We start from the raw sequence: 19,848 nt of genomic DNA, 5'->3' as shown, positions 1-19,848 counted from the left end.
GTAAAAAAAAAGTTTTAGAAATGTTTTTTTTTTTAAACTGTAAACATTATTATAAGCCTATGGCTGGTAGTATTGACAAATAGTCAATGATACTGACTAGTGTATACTGAAGGAAAAATCTGAAGGTTTAGACAAGATGTCCAAGGGGTTCTCTTTAATTCGAGACCCTGACTAGGCCTGCAAGGTGGAGATGGGCTATAGGAGGGATGCTTGAGACGAATGTGAAGGGAGGTCTTTGAGTTTGGTATATATAGCTAATTCCCATAATGAAAGCGATTAGGTCCAGCTGTGTGAGATTGACTTGTCGTAGTTACTGTATCTCTCCCGATCTTCAGTTCATTATTTCCATATAATGCAGTTGAATGTTGGACATCTCTCACTAACACTTTCATAAGGAGGTTTAGCAAAAACACGTATTGTCTCACCAGAGGAGATATTTGATCAATTAATCAAAATGTATATCTTAAAATAGCATGTATTAGGAACCTTTTATGCTTCATGGGATAATCGAGAAAAGCAAGGGTCAAAGCTTCAGTAAGTCATGCAGTGCACTTACTTTAATCATACTTTCTGTCATGCATTTGAATTTTTTTTTTATCCATACCACAAAGCGAATCAAAACAAATTCAAATTAAATAAATATAAAAGCTACAGAATGAAATCCATAAGCCACCCCTGCTCGTACATACAGTATCTGAAGGGACTTGCTGTTGTCATCGTGTTGTGGTCATCATTCAGCCTAACAGGATGTGACTTTTACTGACGCTGTTGTTATTGTTTTAATTGAGGAATATAGATTGTTCAGCTATTACGATGAGAACTGGATTGTTTGAATCATGAAATCATTGTATTATATTTTTCTCACATGAGGGACTGAATTTCACAAAACAAGTCATTATTAAACATTTCAAAATATTTTATACTTATGCATCAATATATTATATATGTTATTATATTTTATATGATTTATGTATAAAATACATTTTCTATCACACATTTTTGTAAAACTGTGCTGTCTTCTAATCATAATGTGAGATCTAAAATCTAAAACTAAAAACTGTTTTGAGGTTTTTCAGATATTAATTTATTTTGTAATGAAATGATGCAGATTATGATAGCTTATATTTTTCTCCTCTCTAGACAAAAATATACACTCTAATGGTCAGATTATGGGGCACCTTATTTTTTTAACTGAAATTCTATTTAGGGATGCTGAATAGCATAACAGATTGATAGAAATGATATATATATATGCTTTCTCAAAAGATAGTACAAAGCGGGTATTTTTTTTTGCTATATTTTTCATCAAAACGAACGGCATATTTCAAATGGAACAATATCACTCCATTCATAAACTTAAGGTAATATAATGAAATATAATAAGGTAATGTGATAAAGGGACCTGTGGGGGATTGGGTTTCTTTTTCAACATGATAATATCAGACACAGAGAGCCAAACCTGAATTTCTTACATCCCTGAACCCTAATGGAAAACCTGATAGATCGGTGATGAAGAATAGGAAGTTGTGGTTGCTCAGGTGAATGTCACGATCGTAAACCCCTCCTCTTAAGGACGCTCCAGCCCTTCCTTGTTTATTCTTTATCTCCTGCACCTGCCTCCACTTCCTGCCCCCGTCCTATATGAGCCAGACATTCCTGCCAACCTGGGCTCCGCTCTGGAAGCCCGCCTACCCGCGAGTCCAGGAGCGACTCGACGGCATCGGCTTCACAACGGCGTCCTGACCATTCGGGTCCAGACTGGGAGCGCCTGGCCCCGTAACCCCCTTTTATTTCCCCCGACCCTTCGACCCTTCGTTCGTCTGTGTCAGGATGGATCACCTGGCTTTGGACATTGGCTCACTCCGGGACTCCCTTTGGACTTGTTTGCTCTGAACACCCCCCCCCCGAACACCAGCGCACCTTGGACACGCCCCCTGTTCTTCTTCCAGCCCCTATCCTAGTCTTTTTTCCCCGTGTTTTCTCACTCCTCTCCGGATTGTGCTGTCTGCATAGGGTTCTGAAAGACACCTCGTGACAGTGTATGGACATTTTGAAGCAAGGCAGTAAAATACCACTGATTAAATACAAATACATCTCATTATAAATCAATATTATATAACTAACATATGAATATAAGTAAAATTTCCACACGTGTGTGTGTATGTAGTAGGTAAACAGGTAGATGTCAAGATCTTGTCACGCATGGTATCCCAGACTGTGGCCTCTCAGATGTTCGGCTGTAACATCTTGCCAGTCAACTTCAATGTAAACACCAGATTGCAAGAGCAAGAATGCTGACTTCCAACATACCTATGTGACGAATGCATTCTGTTCATTAGCAAAGTTCATTTTTGAGTTGTTCTTCCCTCATTTTCACCACACTAGAACTTTAACAGTTCAAATCATATCATCATCTGCACCTACATAAACTCCTGTTTAAGTGCTTGTGTGGCAGTCAAATTTACTTGAGTTCATCATGGTCAGTTAAAAATTGGCCGATTAATCAAAGTGATACGGAAAACATTTAATCAGTTTCTAAGATCTGTATAATTTATTTCTCTAAGAATATAAATCCATAGAGTGATTGGAAAAGCGCTGAGAGGCTATAGCCTTTTAACCATGAGGGTGTCCTTTTCTAAATGTATGGTTTTAAGATTCCCATGGGATTCAGTACAGCAGATGCTGGTGTTATACAGCAATATGAAAACATAGTCTGCCTTCAAAAAAGTGTTGTGTCACTTGGATTCAGCCAGTGTTAAATTAGCAGAAGCGAAGTAAATTAGGAATTTCTGGAAATTGCATTTTGTGTTTTTACAGTATATCTCTGTTTCTTTTACTTTTACAACCTGTTTGAAATTCCCGAAAGCAAAGCAATTACTGCTGATTCTCTCTAATACATGTAGTACTGAAACTGCTTTGCAACACATAATGTCAGTTCTTCGCCACATGGTCTTGTTACAGGATAAATGAAAAGAATTAAGAATGAGCCTACAACTTAATCTAACTGAATGTTCTTCCGTTTATTTCATTTTGTTATAACAACCTGTATGGTAAGGTCTTATGATTTTTTACACAACGGTCAACGGTCAATTCAGTCTCAGAACAGGTCAGCTCAGTCTCTGTATACACATAACTATATCCTACATCCAGTCTTCCAGAAAGTCTCTGTGCTGCTTCAATGAAAGTGGCCTGCAAACACGTCTTTGGCACTAATGTGCAAATGAATTATTATACTGTTGCTATAGTAATGTAACAGAACAATGGACTGAACATTACACCTAGGCCTCCATTACTACTGAAATACACACGATTACCATTATAAACAGGTCAAATCCCCCTAAGAGGGTCTTATTTGTGCTTTCGTTTTCTCATCACCATGATGCATTACCAGTGCTCCCCTCCTTGCTAAGCCTATCGCATCAGACTTGGTTCATCAGCCGAACAATGCATCAAACACAGAACCAATAATGCACATACATTAACTGTTCATGTATTATAAACTGTTTGGATGGTTTTTGCACTACCTGAACAAAGATGTCATCATTTCATCCATCCATCCATCATTTCCCATCCATTTTCTAACCACTTGATCAAGTTCAGGGTGGCCGGAGCCTGTCCCACCACACAACAGGTTAGATACACCCTGGCTGGGATGCCAGTCCATTGCAGGGCACACACAGAGACACAAGCCTGCATGTACTCAGTTGACCTAGCAGTCTCACGTCTAGACCAAGTGAAACTTTTATATCCTTGAGGATACCGAGGAAACTTGCTAAATGGAAGTTCTTGACTGAAGTTCAGGAGAGAGAACAACAGACAAGCCAGTCTCATCCAGCTGTTTCACATTGCAGAAATTACCGACTTTCGCTATATATACAGTATATATAACTCTTGCACACACCTCTTCTCATATTTTGGGTTAGGTTAGATACACCCTGGCTGGGATGCCAGTCCATTGCAGGGCACACACAGAGACACAAGCCTGCATGTACTCAGTTGACCTAGCAGTCTCACGTCTAGACCAAGTGTAGCATGTTTTTGGACTGCGGGTGGAAACCGGAGCACCCAGAGGAAACCCAACACACACACACACACACACACACACACACACACACACACAGACGGAGAGAACATACACTCCAGGCACCGGAATTGAACTCAGTGCTGCAAGGCTAAACACCACTCCACCATGCCACCCAGTAGCCATTGCAAAACTACCTGATTATTAGTTTAAGCCGAGGAAATTTAGCTCCTTTACTCCTGATATCTATAGAAAGAGTTCTAGATATTGAAAGCTACAAAATCAAGAGAAAGGATAGGATAAAATTAAGGTACATGCTTTCAGTTTCATCCTTATCTGCATATCCTCAATTTGGAACATAATGCTGTACGCAAATTGCCTGGTTCTAGGGCGTACTGAGTCCTGCAGGTAAGCAAAATTATTTCCCACTCTATTCTTTGAGATAAATGAACTATGAACATTTCACAAAACAAGCTTATATTCAGTGAGGTCCTAACATGTCAAGAGTCTAGCTGTAGCAGCTTGAACCAATTTGAAGTCAGCCCACAAATTTCACATAAAACCCAACAAGTAGAGCATTACACAAATCAGGCTGAGTTGCAGCTAAAGAATATTTAATCAGTTTGGCATCCCAAAGTCTAATACCACTATGCCTATCAACGTTGTGCCTGGTATTGAGGGCTTTATAAGAAGAAAGATGTGTAGGATTTTAGAATATTCCCATACAAATCGGCCTTCACAAAATGTTTTGCCAGTGGATTCAAAAGGATGAATTGTACAGAAATAAACCTGTCTAAAACATGATGTAAGGAGACGGTTCATGGAATGATAATAAACATTACATTTCTCTGAGAAACTTTTATATCCTTGAGGATACCGAGGAAACTTGCTAAATGGAAGTTCTTGACTGAAGTTCAGGAGAGAGAACAACAGACAAGCCAGTCTCATCCAGCTGTTTCACATTGCAGAAATTACCGACTTTCGCTATATATACAGTATATATAACTCTTGCACACACCTCTTCTCATATTTTGGGGGATTTATCCCACCTCCACTCTATCTCCACCTTGCAGCTGCCCCCTGGCCAATTCTCTCTGGATGGGGTCCATGTGGCCAGGACACCACACCTTAACCAAGCGGGTTCAGCCGAAACGTAGTATATTTTAATACTTTAACATTCGCAAAGCATCTGATTTTTGGATGGCTTTATTCCTCATGAAATGCTACATATTATTTCAATATAATGAAGAATATAGCATGTTTTTTTCATAACCATATTTTGATAGTAAAAAAGCCACTGTAACAACAGCTGTATCATACTCACAAATAAATCCTGACTAATTTATGTGTTCATTTGGTCAGTGTTATAATTCAACAGCTTGTCCTGTACCTGTAATTCTTGAATTCTTGAAAAGATGATCTTTGAAAACCGCCTTTCTGATTTCTTCAAAATGTTGTCAAAAGAACGGAAAATGAACTAAATCCAGTAACTGATTGATGAAAGTTGCATGAATATTCATATTTTAGGCCTCTGTTTAAGTAGTTTGTAGAAACCTGAAACCAGTTATTGTATGTGTATTTTGCATTTTGAATATATTTTACATTCCTTCTCTTGCCGAGAAATGAAGACTGCACTACAATTCTTGTGAGAGTAACAGTCTGAAACCCTGATATATAATGCCTAAGTGTTTCACAGTGATTATAGAAACAGGAAGTCTCACCCTCTTTATGCTATCTGGGATGCTTTAATTGAACTCCACTGTTCCTGTAATAGCACGGTAGTCTGGCACTCAACTGATGTGACTTGCAATGACAGAAACGCACAGAGACTACAAGAAAAGCTCTATAATAATGGTGCTTTAGCTTGCACAACTGCCATCTATTGTTTCTCTGTTCCTGCGCAGAGTGTACTTTACTGAGTAAGGGAGCAAAGTGAGAGACAGCCTGAATGAGAAATTCTGTACCATTAGCAATTATTCAGACACGGTTTGGCCGCCAAGCAGGCACACCAATGAATGAATGCTACTTTTTTCTCATTCTTTTCAAAATCTGTGAAGTGTGACTTTTTCTATAAAGCGCTTTAATAACACTTGTACTCTGTTTTTTGGTCCATAATGTAGCTGTTTATAAGAGCAGAAGACCTTAGAATAAACATGCTATCATTAGTTAGATAAAGTAGCACAAGGTTAATGTAGGGAAGATGTTACTTACATACATCGGTTTAAGGAAGGAAATGCATTTCAACCAAGATAAAGCTTATTCCCATGTATTTTAGCAAGTACTATGCATCTGCAGATCCCTCATGTCAGAAATGCTGGAATAACGTTACTGTACCTCAACACAATTGTCAAAATGTCATTATAGCAAGAAATTACAGTAACATCCTTTTTTTCTGGTATAGTTCCAAGAATACACTTACACTTAGTAGCCTATTACCACCTTGCACGGCAGCTCGGGCCTGTTGGCAAAGAGGTAACAAGCTTGCTTATGGTGCTTGCGGTCAACGTTTGATCCCCAGCCCAGACTAGCTTCTCCTATGAGCTTTTCACTTTTAATTGAAGCAGCTGTGATTTCTTAAACGATGAAGTTCTCTTATACTGTTTTGTTGTCAATATACTGTCATTATGTTATGTCATATTTGCATGGGAAAAGGAGAAATAAATCTAAATTTAATGCATTTGAAATAAAAAATGGGACATCATTTAAATGGCTTTAACAAGTCCAAGGATGGTACATTTCAGTCAACAAGATTATACCATTGTCACTGTGGTTTCAGGCAAAACCTACATCACACTGAATATTGCTTGTATCGATAAATGTCACCTGTATTCCTGTACTCTGTATTTGTGATCTAGGCCAAACAGTTTTATTGCAGTTACAGCAGGTCTTCCTCACTACGTTTTAAGCTTGAAAAGTAACGTAGCTTAAGTGCTTCCCAAGTCCAGCCTCGTCTAACATTGTGACATACATAAGATACCCAAGACATCATTAATTAATACCCATGCGAGAATGCAGACCCCATTACCTGTAAAGAGCTTTGAGTGGAGTGTCCAGAAAAGTGCTATGTAAGTGTAATGAATAATAATATCTTATTAGGCTATCTCTACATGCACTGGGTCATTAGAGTCCTTCTAAAGACCAGCCTACCACAGTGGGTATGTTTGAAATTTAAAAAATAGAAAATGAAGACAAATTACGTGAGATAAAACACAACTCAATCTTAAATTATGTGTCTATTGGATTCTCAACCCTTCAGCCTTTGGGAATTAAACTTTTGACAGTAGTTGTGCTTTGTCTTACTTATTCGTATTACAGCTAAGCTGTACTCTAATAATAAGCCTTCCCAGATGGATTGGAAATGCTTTGGAAATGCCATTCAATATTTTATGATTCAATATAAAGATTAATATCATATTATCTTTATAAAACTAAGGAGGATAGTTCATCCTTAAATCAAAGTGAAATTCTACATAAATAATTTTGATTTCGTTTTTTTTTTGTCCAAGCACACCTAGTTTTTTTATGTTTAAAGAGGATTATGTTAAGATGGAACAGCAGTACAAAGTTCCTCATACTGGTTATTAAATCACGGTAACAAAATAAATTCATTGACGGTATAGAAAAAGTTTACAAACTTTTTGTGTGAATTACGTGATAACAAGTTGTGTTTTGGTGGCAAAAACGCCAGGTAATTTGCTTCAGCAACATTTACGAGAGGCAGGTTCCATACTCCCACCATCCTTTGTACGAAGAAGCGTCTCCTCTTCTTGATTTTAAATGCGCTTACAAACTTTTCACACCTCTTTGCTCGGGTTCGTGTTTCACTCTTGATTCTCTAGAAGTGGACTGGGCTGATGATTTTGGATACTTGTGTCAGGTCCCTCTGTGATTTCTTCTGTTAAAGACAACACATTTTGGGGTCCTTCAGCCTGTCAGTGCAGGAGGTTCCATTAACTGTGGACTGTATCAGTTTGTCTTTCCATGCTGATTCCAGAGCAGCAATATTTTCTTTTATTTTTTGCTTACCACAATTGTGCAAATTTAACATAACATCCCTCAAGTTAAATCCTATTTTGTTTGCCTTTTAATTGCATCCCCACACTGTCTAGAAGATGCAGATAAAGAATCATCAACAGCATCCTCAGACACCTCTAAAAGTACTGGCACCCTTGATAGAGGCAGTGTGAAACAGCCCAGATAATGAGCTGTATTTCATGCTAAAAAATATGGGAGAACAATATTCTACTGCAATTGCTCAGACTGTCATTAACATGTACATGTACAGTTTTATTTCTTCAAATAAGATATTTGTAAAAAATATTTTATAAATAAAATCAAACAAAATTATATCCACATTAACATTCTATTCTATTATGTTCATCGTAGTCTTAAGGAACTATATTATGTCTTTCCATGGCTTCCTGTTTCCCTAGGGTACAAACATAAGGTAACACGTACAGTATGTAACATCCCTTTGTCATCCATCACTGTGGGGAAAGGCAGAGAACTCACAAATGAAAAGAGACAAATGGCTGTTGACATTCAAAAATCAGGCAATGGGCACAATAAATAAAAAATCAATATAACACTTACCAATATTAGTAAATAAATACATTTTTTATTTTAAAACGTTTTTTAAAAAGTTCAAAATCTCTGCCATCGTGGTAAACTTGCCTGCTAGAGGAAGCAAGTCTATCTTGCACCCACAGGAGGAGGATGGTCCTGTCAGCAAAGAAAAACCCAACGTTACAAATTCACAGATGGAGAATCTACAGAACTTGGTTGCATCTTGGGGTCACCAAGTCTCCAGATCCACCATTATTTGGAAGGGCTGACAGAAACAAAGTTTTATTGAAACCAACCAGCCAATGCACAGTAAGTGGGTGAAGTTTGCTCCACGTCATTGGAGCTGGGATTGGACCCGGGTGCTGTGGTCAGATGAGAAGAAAATAGAGCTCTTTGGTCATAGTAGCGCAGCAGTAGTGGGCTTGGCACTGAGAGGAGAAGGTGTGTGCAGAAAAGAGCCTCATGCTTGTTGTAGAATATGGTGGTGGATCTTTGATGTTATAGGGCCATTTTGCTTCCACTAGTCCTGGGGCCCTTGTTACATCAGTATCATGACCTCTATGAAGTACCAGGACATTTTAGCCAAAACTCTGGTTGCTTCTGCCACAAGGCATTGACCCCAAACACCAAAATCCATAAAAAATGGTTAATTGACCACTGAATCAATATTTTCAATGGCCAACACACTGTCCAGATTTGAACCCCATTGAAAAACCTGTCGTTTGAATTGAAGAGGGTAGTTCATAAGCACAGACCACAGGGTATCAAGGATCTAGCAAGATTGGTGATGAATGCGTGATTATATGGAGAAATATAAAATTATCCTGTCACGATTGTAATCTCTCCCCCTTAAGGGCGCTCCGGCTCTTTCACATTTTAGTTGATTTTATGCACCTGCCTACCACCAAGTCGCCCTACATCCGCGGCTCGAGGGCATAGGCCTCCTTTCTGCGTCCTTTCTACCAGCCGAGTCCAGGACCTGCACCACGCCCCCACCCCGAGCACCAGTGCGCACTCGTCACGTCCCCCTGTTCGTCTACCAGCCCAGTTCCTTGTCTCCTCCCCGTGTCTCTTCACTCTCTCCCGGATTGTGCTGTCTGCAGCGGGTCCTGAAACACACTTTGGAACAATCCTTTCCAATGTGTTCTTCAATCTCCCAAAACAGTATAGACCAAGGCTCAGTACATTTATCCTTGCAATGGTAGGGTACACGAAGCACTAAAAACAGGGCTGCCAGTAACTGTGGCGTTTATTGTTTGCAAATAAATTCATATGTTGAGGATTGTGTAATTTTGGTTCATTCTATTGAATCATTAAGAAAGTAAAATATATTCCACAGGTTGGGACATTACAATATAGCTAATTCCCTGTGATGTTCATTATACAGCTTTTTGTGCTTATTTAAATTGAGGTGCATTTCTAAAATTCTAGAGGTGACTGTACTGTATGTCCTTGCCATAAGTAACATCTTCAAATGTAACGTTCCATTTTAGTATTTAGTAGTGAACTTGTTTAAATTTTTAATGCTACCTGCATGAAATACTCCACACTTGTATATATTAAATAAAATTATTTTTTGCCCAGTATTGAATTTTACTTAAATATTTATTTTTTTCTGCTTGCTAATCCCCCTGTTATGATCTTCAAATTTGAAGTCTCAGTTCAAACATCTTCCCTTTGTGCTCTCTGTTGGACTTCTCTTTCCAGTTTCTGTTAGGTACAGTATATTTTCGTTTTCTACATTTTCCTGTTTCTTTTACTTGTATTTCACATGCATAGGTACTGTCTGCATTTTTCACTCCTAAATCTGCCTTTTCCTGTGCCTGTACACTGGGGATTCTGCTACAACCGTCAGGCTCAGCATCTTTCTGAATTTGACTTTTTCTTATGAAGCTTTTTTCATCTAAGTGGAGATTCTGCTTTTGGTTTGAATGGTGCCTGGATAGCTGTGTCAACATAAATATTGTTATTTATGGCCAAAGTCCATATTAAATGCCTGAATGGTTATACCTTTCTTTTAAAGTGTGCACAGTTTCTTGCACAGACATGCTCTTTTTCAGCTTAAGTCTTTGTAAGGGAATGGAGAATGGGATATAACAAGAACTTTGTTATTCACAAGTTGGATATACAGTAAGTAAAACTGCAATTGCTGTGTGAAATGGTTTAAAATATTTTGAAAAGAAGGGAGTTGTATCATACAGTATAACTTGAACTAGTTTATGAGGAATGTGTATAGTAACCGGGTTAATTAAGAAAACCATAAATTGTGTGATACTCATAATATCCTTCTAGTTATTTTCAGCAACTGCTTCATTCTTACAGCATCTCAGTGAATCAGAGCCTGACCCGATAGGCACAGCGTACAAGGAGACATTCTTCTGAACATTTCATGGTTAATTGGTATTGACCTGTTTAAACAGCCTTAGTCATTTGGCAAAATACTATATTATTCTGTATTATTCATAACATCTTTTCTAATATATTTTTTCTATATGTAATTTACAGTATATGAGGCATGTGTACTGTATACACTGTATGTTTTTTATACAGTATATACTGTATGTCATTTCATAAGACAAGGTTCCCCTGTTTCCTCACTAAAGCATTCAAAATTATGATGTCAATATTTATGCACCTGAGGCATGCTGTATAAATGTATTAAATAGGCAGATAATTGCTGAGTAACAGGAACCTCAAGATATCGAGAATACTGTCCTATATATAGGCCAAAGTAATGTTTCAGTAAGGGGGTGTTAAGAGTCAGACTCTCACATAAACTTGATAAGGAAGCAAATAATGATGATTAATTATCTCTCCCTCTAAGGTCAGGCGATACTGAATGTTCATAGTATATGTGTTCTCTTCCTTTCTTCTTTCTTTTTAATAGCCAGGTCACTGTTGAATGCTTATTATTTCATACGGTGGTCTTAAAGGTTTATAGCGAAATTAATTAACCTTAGTAAGTTACAGTATTATTAGGACTCGTTTTGAGCATCAGTATCTTCCTCCATGTTTACTTGCCTCCTAGCCCAAAGATGAATACATACAATAGAGCAAAACACTGTCCAGTATTTCAACCCACCTGGGTAGAGCCATCAATCAGGGAAGTGCAAGTGTTGCTAAACTCAGCTTCCTCCCCAGTCACAACAGTATTGTGATTTATATTCCAGTTTCATGCAAAATAAGTGTTAAAGGTCTGGACTTTCAAACAGTGGCAGGACCGCTCCCGAGCACAGGCGTACCAGGCGACTGCCTCGGGCCCCGAGGCCGGCAGGGGGCGCCCTCAACGTGCGACACAACCTATTTTTAATCGGCAAGTTCAAATGTGAGCGAAAAATTCCCTATAGCGGTTCTTTCTGTTGCTGCTGTGAATTATCAATAATGTATCCGAGGGGAAAAAAAGGACCAATCATAATCGAGTACATCATATGTTTCTGAAGCACAGAAAAGAAGAGCGGTCAAGCGATATCACAATAGGGGTACGATCAAGTCATAGTAATAATGTAATTGTAATACTACAATTATGTAGTACTGTGATACTATTTTAATAACACAGTAATACTGTGTATTTTATTTGGTTTTGAATCCATGTAACTAGGGAACGGTAGACAAGCCACACTTTTAAGCTAGACACGTAGACAACTATAGATGTTTTACTTGGAAGATAACAAATTCACGTTTTCCTAACGGCTGCCCGGCCAAACAAAAACTTTCTCGTGGTTTCACCTGTATATCATTAAATGGGTCTGTTGTGAACCCAAACTGTCGCTCTTCGGGTTGCAGTCAGTCTCCCACTCACAGCGGCGGAGCAGAGAGGTAGGTTTTCAGAGCTCAAGATGATTCAAACATACCTGAGGTTAGCCCTGACACAAGTCCGTCTCTGTGGACTGGCCATCATGACCATCAATCAGGCAGCGTGTCGAGTACTATCGTATGAAGATGCACTTGCCTCCAGAAAATCTAGTCGAACTGATTGATAGAATGTTTTTTTTTATTAAAAAATCCCATCTGCTCAGCCTCTCTGATCCCACCTCCCTTGTTATTGTTATTGGGTGAACGTATTTCTTACTTACATATTACAAATTTGTGCTTCTTATTCTTGTGTGTAGCTTATTTATTATGTGTTCTTCAAAGCTAGTTAATAAAAGTTTTCAAGTGAAGTCATTTGTTGAATTGTTCTAATGAGTAAAATTAAAAGGTTCTGCTGGGAGATGATAATAAACTAGAGCCAGCCCTGTAGATATGTCAAAAGAAAACAATTAGAAATGTATCATTCCAGTGTTGCCAAAGAATGGATGTTCTACTTCTTTTCTTTTCGATGTGGTACAGAAAATGGTACAGACTGATACTCACAGGGTGAGACAGAAATAATTTCTGATGTATCCCTCTTCCACCCATCCCCTCACTACTCTTCTGCATGTGGTGTTTAAGGAATTATCATCTGCTTTAAAAAGAACCACAGATTAAATCAGCCTACCATCTTTAAGCGTGTAATATTTGCATAGTAAAGGAGAAATGACAGATACTTCAAAGTACCTGTCAAAATCAGAGTTGAGACTTGCAAGATTTGAAATAACAAAGCCTTCTGAGCTGAGACATTGACACAGAAAAATGAACTGCAAATCTGCCAGATAGTTACTGGCAAACAAGTTCTCTAAATTAATTTGCATTTTTTACCTCTAAATATTTAACTTGTGTTCCTGTTTTTAAGTGCATGTGATACTGCTTCAGCAAATAAGTTATTAACAATACCAGTCAGAACTATTTCTGCTGTTAATTGCTTCTAATTCAAACAGCGTTATTAAAAAAGAGCAAAGCTGTATCATGTTCTTGTCCTGGGATCTGCATGAGCAAAAATATCTCAGAAGACTGAATGGTGTAAAAAGTGGATTATGTTTTTGTTTTTCTTTGCTTTTCCCCAGAGGTTGTCAGGGTGTTTGTGTAATTTTGTTGTGACTCCAGGCTGTGTGAACAGTCAGAAAGATAAATCAAAGTTAAGAAGCCAGGCGAAATATAGAAAGCTGCCATCAAGAAATGATTGCTTCATTAGGTTGCTTATGTGAGCTTTGTCTGCAAAATATTTTTTTATTAGTTACCGAGGGTAGTACAGTATAAAAACTGTTAATGAAACAATGTGTTTTTCTCCGCGTTGTCCTACAGACGAGCTTATGAATGGGGAGTTTAGTTATTGAAAGAACAGATTTGTGGAAATGCTTCATGTTGGTAAAAACAGAGAAAAGCTGACCACTCTATTTAAAATGTATTTAATTAATTGTGCTAGAGCATAAACTCTTGATTCATCCGTTCTGTTGAAAACCACTCCTGCATCTGACGTAGGAGGTTTTCCACAGTGTGTTGTGATATTGTTAACCTGGAATACGTTTCTGAATGTGGTGTACAGTACAGTATATACTCATGTTTCAGCAAGTATGGTGGCGTTTCTAGTCAGCTTTCAGTGTGTAGCATATCCATCTAAATTTTACTTATGTGCATAAACCATATACAAAATGAGATTCTAGACATTTGTCCATCACTGCACCTGATTGAATTTCAGTGTTGTACAGTTAATGTTTAGTTTTGTAAATGCAGCTGAACAAAATTCATGGCACCACACTATGATGTGAAATGACTTATTTTTAACCAATGTACTGATTTTAGATAAGAACAAGTTCTGCAAGCATCTGAAAAATACAGATCTATTCTGTTTTATGGTACAGTCAGCCTTGGTTCTGTACTAAAGTGCAACAGACTTCCAGCTGTGTTATTAAGTGTTCATTTTTATTCAGAGCTTAGTGCATGATTCCCATTTCCTATCTTAGGACAGAAATAACTTACAGAGACAGATGCAGTGCACTAGAGAAGCCACCCACTCGTACATACTCACACAGAGACGCACACACATGCAGTCATTCACTAAAGCAAACATAAATGTTAAAAGAGCTTGAAAGGTAACGCTGAACTCAGGAGCGGCATGTGGAATTAACTGGCTGTTCATATGTCGATGACCTATTTTGTTTACAAGAGTCATAGCGAATACTAAGCAGAGCATTTCAGTGACTGCTACAGGGGTCTGTCTCACGTAGAGCACTGCTGAAGGCATTATGACAGGCTTTTAATTTTTTTTTAAGTGGCTCACTGTTTTTATTTCCGCAGGTAATGTATTTCTCTTTGCTTTTCATTCCACAGAGCTTGGATAGCACCTTTCGGGATATCCTCAGCAGCTGTTAAATGACTCTGGCTCACCGTCGGTGGCAGCAATGAAAGGGTTATCGAGTAGCCGAAGCCATCACCACATGGTCACCTGTGACCCGTCCTATGACCCCCTGACCCACCATCCGGACCGGAAGCCGTACATGTTGAACCCCATGGACTCGCACCCCGCGGACCACCCCTACTACACCCAGAGGAACTCCTTCCAGTCCGAGTGCGCGGTGCCGTTCAACGACCAGCTTGCGAGCAGCACGTTCCCCAGGAGACACTACAGCTCCCACCACGAGCTGAAGGAGGAGTGCGCCGTGGTGCCGCAGGGCGCGGCGGGCAAGGGCAACCGCATCCCCACCACCCTGATCGACCAGTTCGAGCGGCAGCTGCCCATCACCCGCGACGGCTACCACACCCTCCAGTACAAGAGGACGGCGGTGGAGCACCGGAGCGACAGCCCCGGGAGGATCCGCCACCTGGTGCACTCCGTTCAGAAGCTGTTCACCAAGTCCCACTCCCTGGAGGGGCCCTCGAAGGGCAGCCTCAACGGCAGCAAGGCCAGCCCCGACGAGCCCCACGCGCCGAAACACGGCAAGCGCAGCAAGAGCAAAGACAGGTGTAAGCCGGAGATCAAGCCCCGGTCGAACATATCCGGCTGGTGGAGCTCGGACGACAACCTGGACAGCGACGTATGCCTTTACCACGCCCCCTCGGGCGTCATGACCATGGGCCGGTGTCCCGACCGGTCCGCCTCTCAGTACTTCCTGGAAGCCTACAACACAATCAGTGAACACACCCTTAAAACGTCCCGGAGCAATAACGATGTAAAATGTACGACCTGTGCGAGTATCCCCATAAACTTGGACGCACAGCTCATGAAGAAAAGTTCATGGTCGTCAACTCTTACGGTGAGCAGAGCACGTGAAGTCTACCAGAAGGCCTCTGTAAATGTAGATAAAACTGTAATGAAATCTGAGACTTGTCAGCGGGAGCGGGCATGTCAGTATTTGCAGGTATGCACCGTTTTTTTAAAATTTTTAAAGCTTTCATACCTAGAGGCCATCCAGTTTCATATGAACCTCAGAGCAAAGTAAGTGCAAAATCCAACAGCCTTACTTTCTTTCCAGGCACGCATCACACACAGTTTAATTTGCATTAGATCCATTACTGGGACTTAAAATGTCCCATTACAAAATGAGCATTAACCAATATGCATGTATGATTTTCGACATGCATCGGGAATGTATGCTATTGAGACAAGGAAACCTATTTCAAAGGCTTTCCTATCTTTTCTCATTCATGATCCCGACACCCAAATCTTCTGTGGAGGAAGAAAGACATACAAATTGTCATGTTAGCTGCTGGGGTGTAAGCTTTGCAGTGAATTTAGTAACGTAGTTCAATTCAGTTATTTTTATTTGTTAAGTAGTTGCCTAAAATATATCTCTCGTGTGCATATACTTTGTATCTAATTTGCAGTTCGTAGATATTCGGTTTTATATTGAGTACTTATAGTATTTTTTTAATAAAGCAACTGACATACTGCGAAAGAAAAGATAATTGAAGCAGTTGTACAAAGTAATAAAATATTTTTTAATTGCGCAGCTTTGAGAATTTTGAAAAGTGCACAAAGTTGTTTTATATTAGAGTATCAGCACTGGAGCATCTTTAAAAAAACTACTTAGTTCTCAGATGCTATGAAATAATTCGCTAACCTTACCAGTGACTGGACTATCACATCATGATAGTTATGTTTTGTAAAAAATGATCAATGAAAAAAAAATTTAAAGTAAGGGTAAGTTGAAAACATAATGCCACACAATTTATTGCGCAAATGTCAAATAATTCTGCATTTCTTATAGCCCTGACAGGATATACAGTTTATCATATGTACTGTATATCACATTAGAATATAATAAAGTTTACAAAGACAATGCAATTCAACCCAGTTAGCGATTAGCCTGTTTGATAGCTAATTCCTCAAAGAAGTTAGGGTTTCATCTTCAGCAACATGGCTGGATAGCTTGTTCCATACTGCAACAAGCCTTTGTTTAAAGAAGCGCCTTCTGTTCCGATTTAAAAGCAGTTCTAAATATTTTCCACCAGTGATCCCTGGTTCATGTTCAGTTCTTTAAGCCCATCAGATTAGTACATTATTTAAACACCAGAATATATCTGGTTGCCTGGCTCTGGATTGTCAAGATCAGCATCATATAATTCCAGTGCATTGTATGTTTCTAAAACAACTTCCCTCTATTTCCAATCTGTACTTTGAACTAAATCCTATAAAAAAAGCCTCTTTGTTGTTATCATAACATAGTCAGCAATTCATATGTTCTGTTTCTGTCTATATTACTGTTGTTGCTTGTTAAAAAAAAAACTCTTTAAGCTCAATTTCAGTTTTGTCATCATTTTTAAGGATGGGCGATAGTGTCCATTAGCAATTCTCCAGTCCCTGGGTGCGACTGTTGGAAGTGTTGCATCGGTAGCTTTTGAATAGTATTTCTTGTCCAATTGGCAGCATACCATACAACCCTAAAGATTTATTAATCTTAGACATTCCTAGTATATTTTATACTTCTATGTTAATACTATTTAATACAGAACTGTGTTGCGCTGTCTCAGTCATGTTGTTGATATTCTCCCTACTGAACATCTGTGTGAAATGCTCATTTCATACATCAGACAGTTCCCATTCATTGTCCAGAAGTTATTGCCCTGGTTACATTTTACTTCATCATTCGTAGCATGTTCCTGCCTTTGCCACCCTAAAAAGATGTTTCGTTTATTTTAGCTTCCATCACATTATTCCTTTTCCTCATCTCCCTCATCTCATTCTTAATCCATATCCACGTTCCTTACCCGTGCTTGCAGTTCATCATGCTCTTTAACTTGAACTGTATCCTGATGTTTCTAATAATGTTATGAAATGCTTTATTTTCCTTGATTGTTTTCCTAATGCATTTGTTGAAACATTTGAGAAATTGTCTTTTGTTGCTACTGTATAATCAATGCTATAGTCAGTCTTCAGATAGGTGTATTCTGTGCTGATTCAGTATCCATCATGTTCCATTCTACTTCTCTCAAGCTCTGTCCCTTTCCTTGAAAGTCTGCGTTTTCACTTCTGCTTAATTTAGACAATTTCCAAGTATACTTCAAAGTGCATAATAATCACAGTCCCCAAATGGTTCTCTCACTTCTGTTTGCCTCACTTTGTCTTAAATTTTTAAAAAACAACAAGATCAATACAAACTTCTCCTCTTGTAGGTGATCCAGCAAACGGGGTAAGAAAGCATTCGTTAACTATATCTACTGTATCTACCATTCTGCTGCTCACATTCCTGAAAGTCTTTCCCAATCTATGAGGGGAAAGTTGAAGTCTCCCATAAAAACCATGACTTACTTGACATTCTTAACTGCATTATGCAGTGACGAATTATAATTAATGTGTGCATTTGTTAGGCTGTAGCATCCTCCTAACATTGTGCTTTTAGAATGTTTTTTATTACTATGTGTATGTTATAAACATGTTTCAAGTTTGTTCTGTAGTTCAGCCAAACTCCAATTTAAGTCGCACTAGAGGCGTGAGGAGAGACTCCTTTGGCTGAGGTCACCTGGTCAGTGAGGATGAGGCTATCAGAATTTCCCTGTCTTTATGAGAGGCAGAAGTGGGCAAAATTAGTGTGTGCCCTCCTTGCAGAAAGTTTCATTTCAGCCGAACCTTAATTTAAAGGTGAAATAGAGGTGGGATGTGAAGTAATATGTTTTACTGTGGTAACTCCTCTGGCTGAGCAGGCCCATAACCTGCCAGTGAAGATGAGGCTGGCAGAACCCTCGAAAGGAGTGAGAGAGAAAATTGTGAAGTTAGACTAAGAATGGAATACGAGTGAAGATGCGGTTACCAGTGGAATGACTAAAAGGGAAATGAAGCCTTGGTAACATTTCTGAGCCAGCAGGTGGAACTGGAGAATTCTGGTTGCGAGAGTCGCAAGAGCATCATTTTGAGTGATGGTGGGGAAAGAGCTGCCGCAGTCTCTTGCAATAAATGACAAGGAGCCCAGAGCTGCATGTTCAGGACGGAGGTGGGAGAGACCGTGAGAATCAGAGGTCGAGCTGGCTTCCGGGGGATAGTGTGAAACACGTGGGACAGGGAAGAGCAGGAGACAAGGCCTGAAGGACATTGCAGGCGCCATAGCTCAGTGGATAGGGTGCCTGAAGACACAAAAGGGGGGAAGAGAAGATATTGGAAGGGGAAAAGAGTTAGCCATGCAGGGACTGCAGAAAAGTAGCGACCACCAGAAGGTCCTACTGAGCTCACAGAGGAGCCTACTCAGGCAGCTGGTCCTGACCCTCACTACCTGGAGAAACACTGACACTAGCCAGCTCCCGGGCAGCACTGCTGAAACATCAGGGTCAACAGCACAGACCAGATAAGACCTCAGCTACACATAAACACAACACAAACTGGAATGTGACTGGGCCCTAAAAAGACAACACGCACTGGTCACGTGCCAGGAACAACAGTAAGGAGAAACAGGCCCTGAAGAAGAGCAAGCTCAGTGTCCACAGCCTGGCCATAGAAGCTGGGCGACACAGAGAGAGCGGACTGTCCAGAGAGGGCAGGCTGTGCTCCTGCTGCCTGCAGGGTCACGCACTTCCTGCTGTACGCTGGGATTAGGACACGGCCTTTCCTAGAATAACTCATCTAATCATAGAATTCCCGCATCTGCTACAGTCAGAATTGCTTCCAGTCCTACTGGGGGAAGAGGGAGGAAACTCAATAGAGCTGACAGCCCAGGATGTGATGGGCTGTCAGAGACCGAGGAGCAGAAAATGAGCCGGGGAATAATTATAATGTTTGTGTTGTAAATGTCTTGTTAATGTTTTTTTTTGCTTTGACAACACTGTCAACCCTTCGCTCATGCTAATAAAACGAATTGAAATTGAATGCCAGTGAAGTAGAGGGAGAAGGGCCAGCTCCAGAGGGTGGGATGGAGGGCAGCCCTCTGGGTGCCATTGCACCGGAGCCCTGAGGTGGAGTGATGTCGTTGGGTTAAGAT

At 39.7% G+C, this 19,848-nt stretch overlaps 1 protein-coding gene across 5 annotated transcripts in view; it reads left to right on the top strand.

Moving 5' to 3' along the window:
• The window catches only part of dlgap1a (discs, large (Drosophila) homolog-associated protein 1a), a 239,014-nt gene that overhangs the window by 133,238 nt on the left and 85,928 nt on the right, over nucleotides 1–19,848 (top strand). For 3 of the 5 annotated variants that reach the window (XM_015353463.2, XM_015353459.2, XM_015353461.2), the window contains one exon: nucleotides 14,774–15,801. In XM_015353463.2, the coding sequence (XP_015208949.1) occupies nucleotides 14,845–15,801 (957 nt within the window). In that variant the 5' untranslated portion in view covers nucleotides 14,774–14,844. Of the gene's footprint in view, nucleotides 1–12,251; nucleotides 12,404–14,773; nucleotides 15,802–19,848 lie in introns of those variants that run through there. The other 2 variants (XM_015353460.2, XM_015353462.2) reach the window with 2 other exon arrangements.

Source organism: Lepisosteus oculatus, chromosome 6 (assembly GCF_040954835.1).
Source record: "Lepisosteus oculatus isolate fLepOcu1 chromosome 6, fLepOcu1.hap2, whole genome shotgun sequence".
Taxonomy (NCBI): Eukaryota; Metazoa; Chordata; class Actinopteri; order Semionotiformes; family Lepisosteidae; genus Lepisosteus; species Lepisosteus oculatus.
Note: the sequence above shows the minus strand (reverse complement) of the source record. Positions and strands in the feature narration are given on the sequence as shown.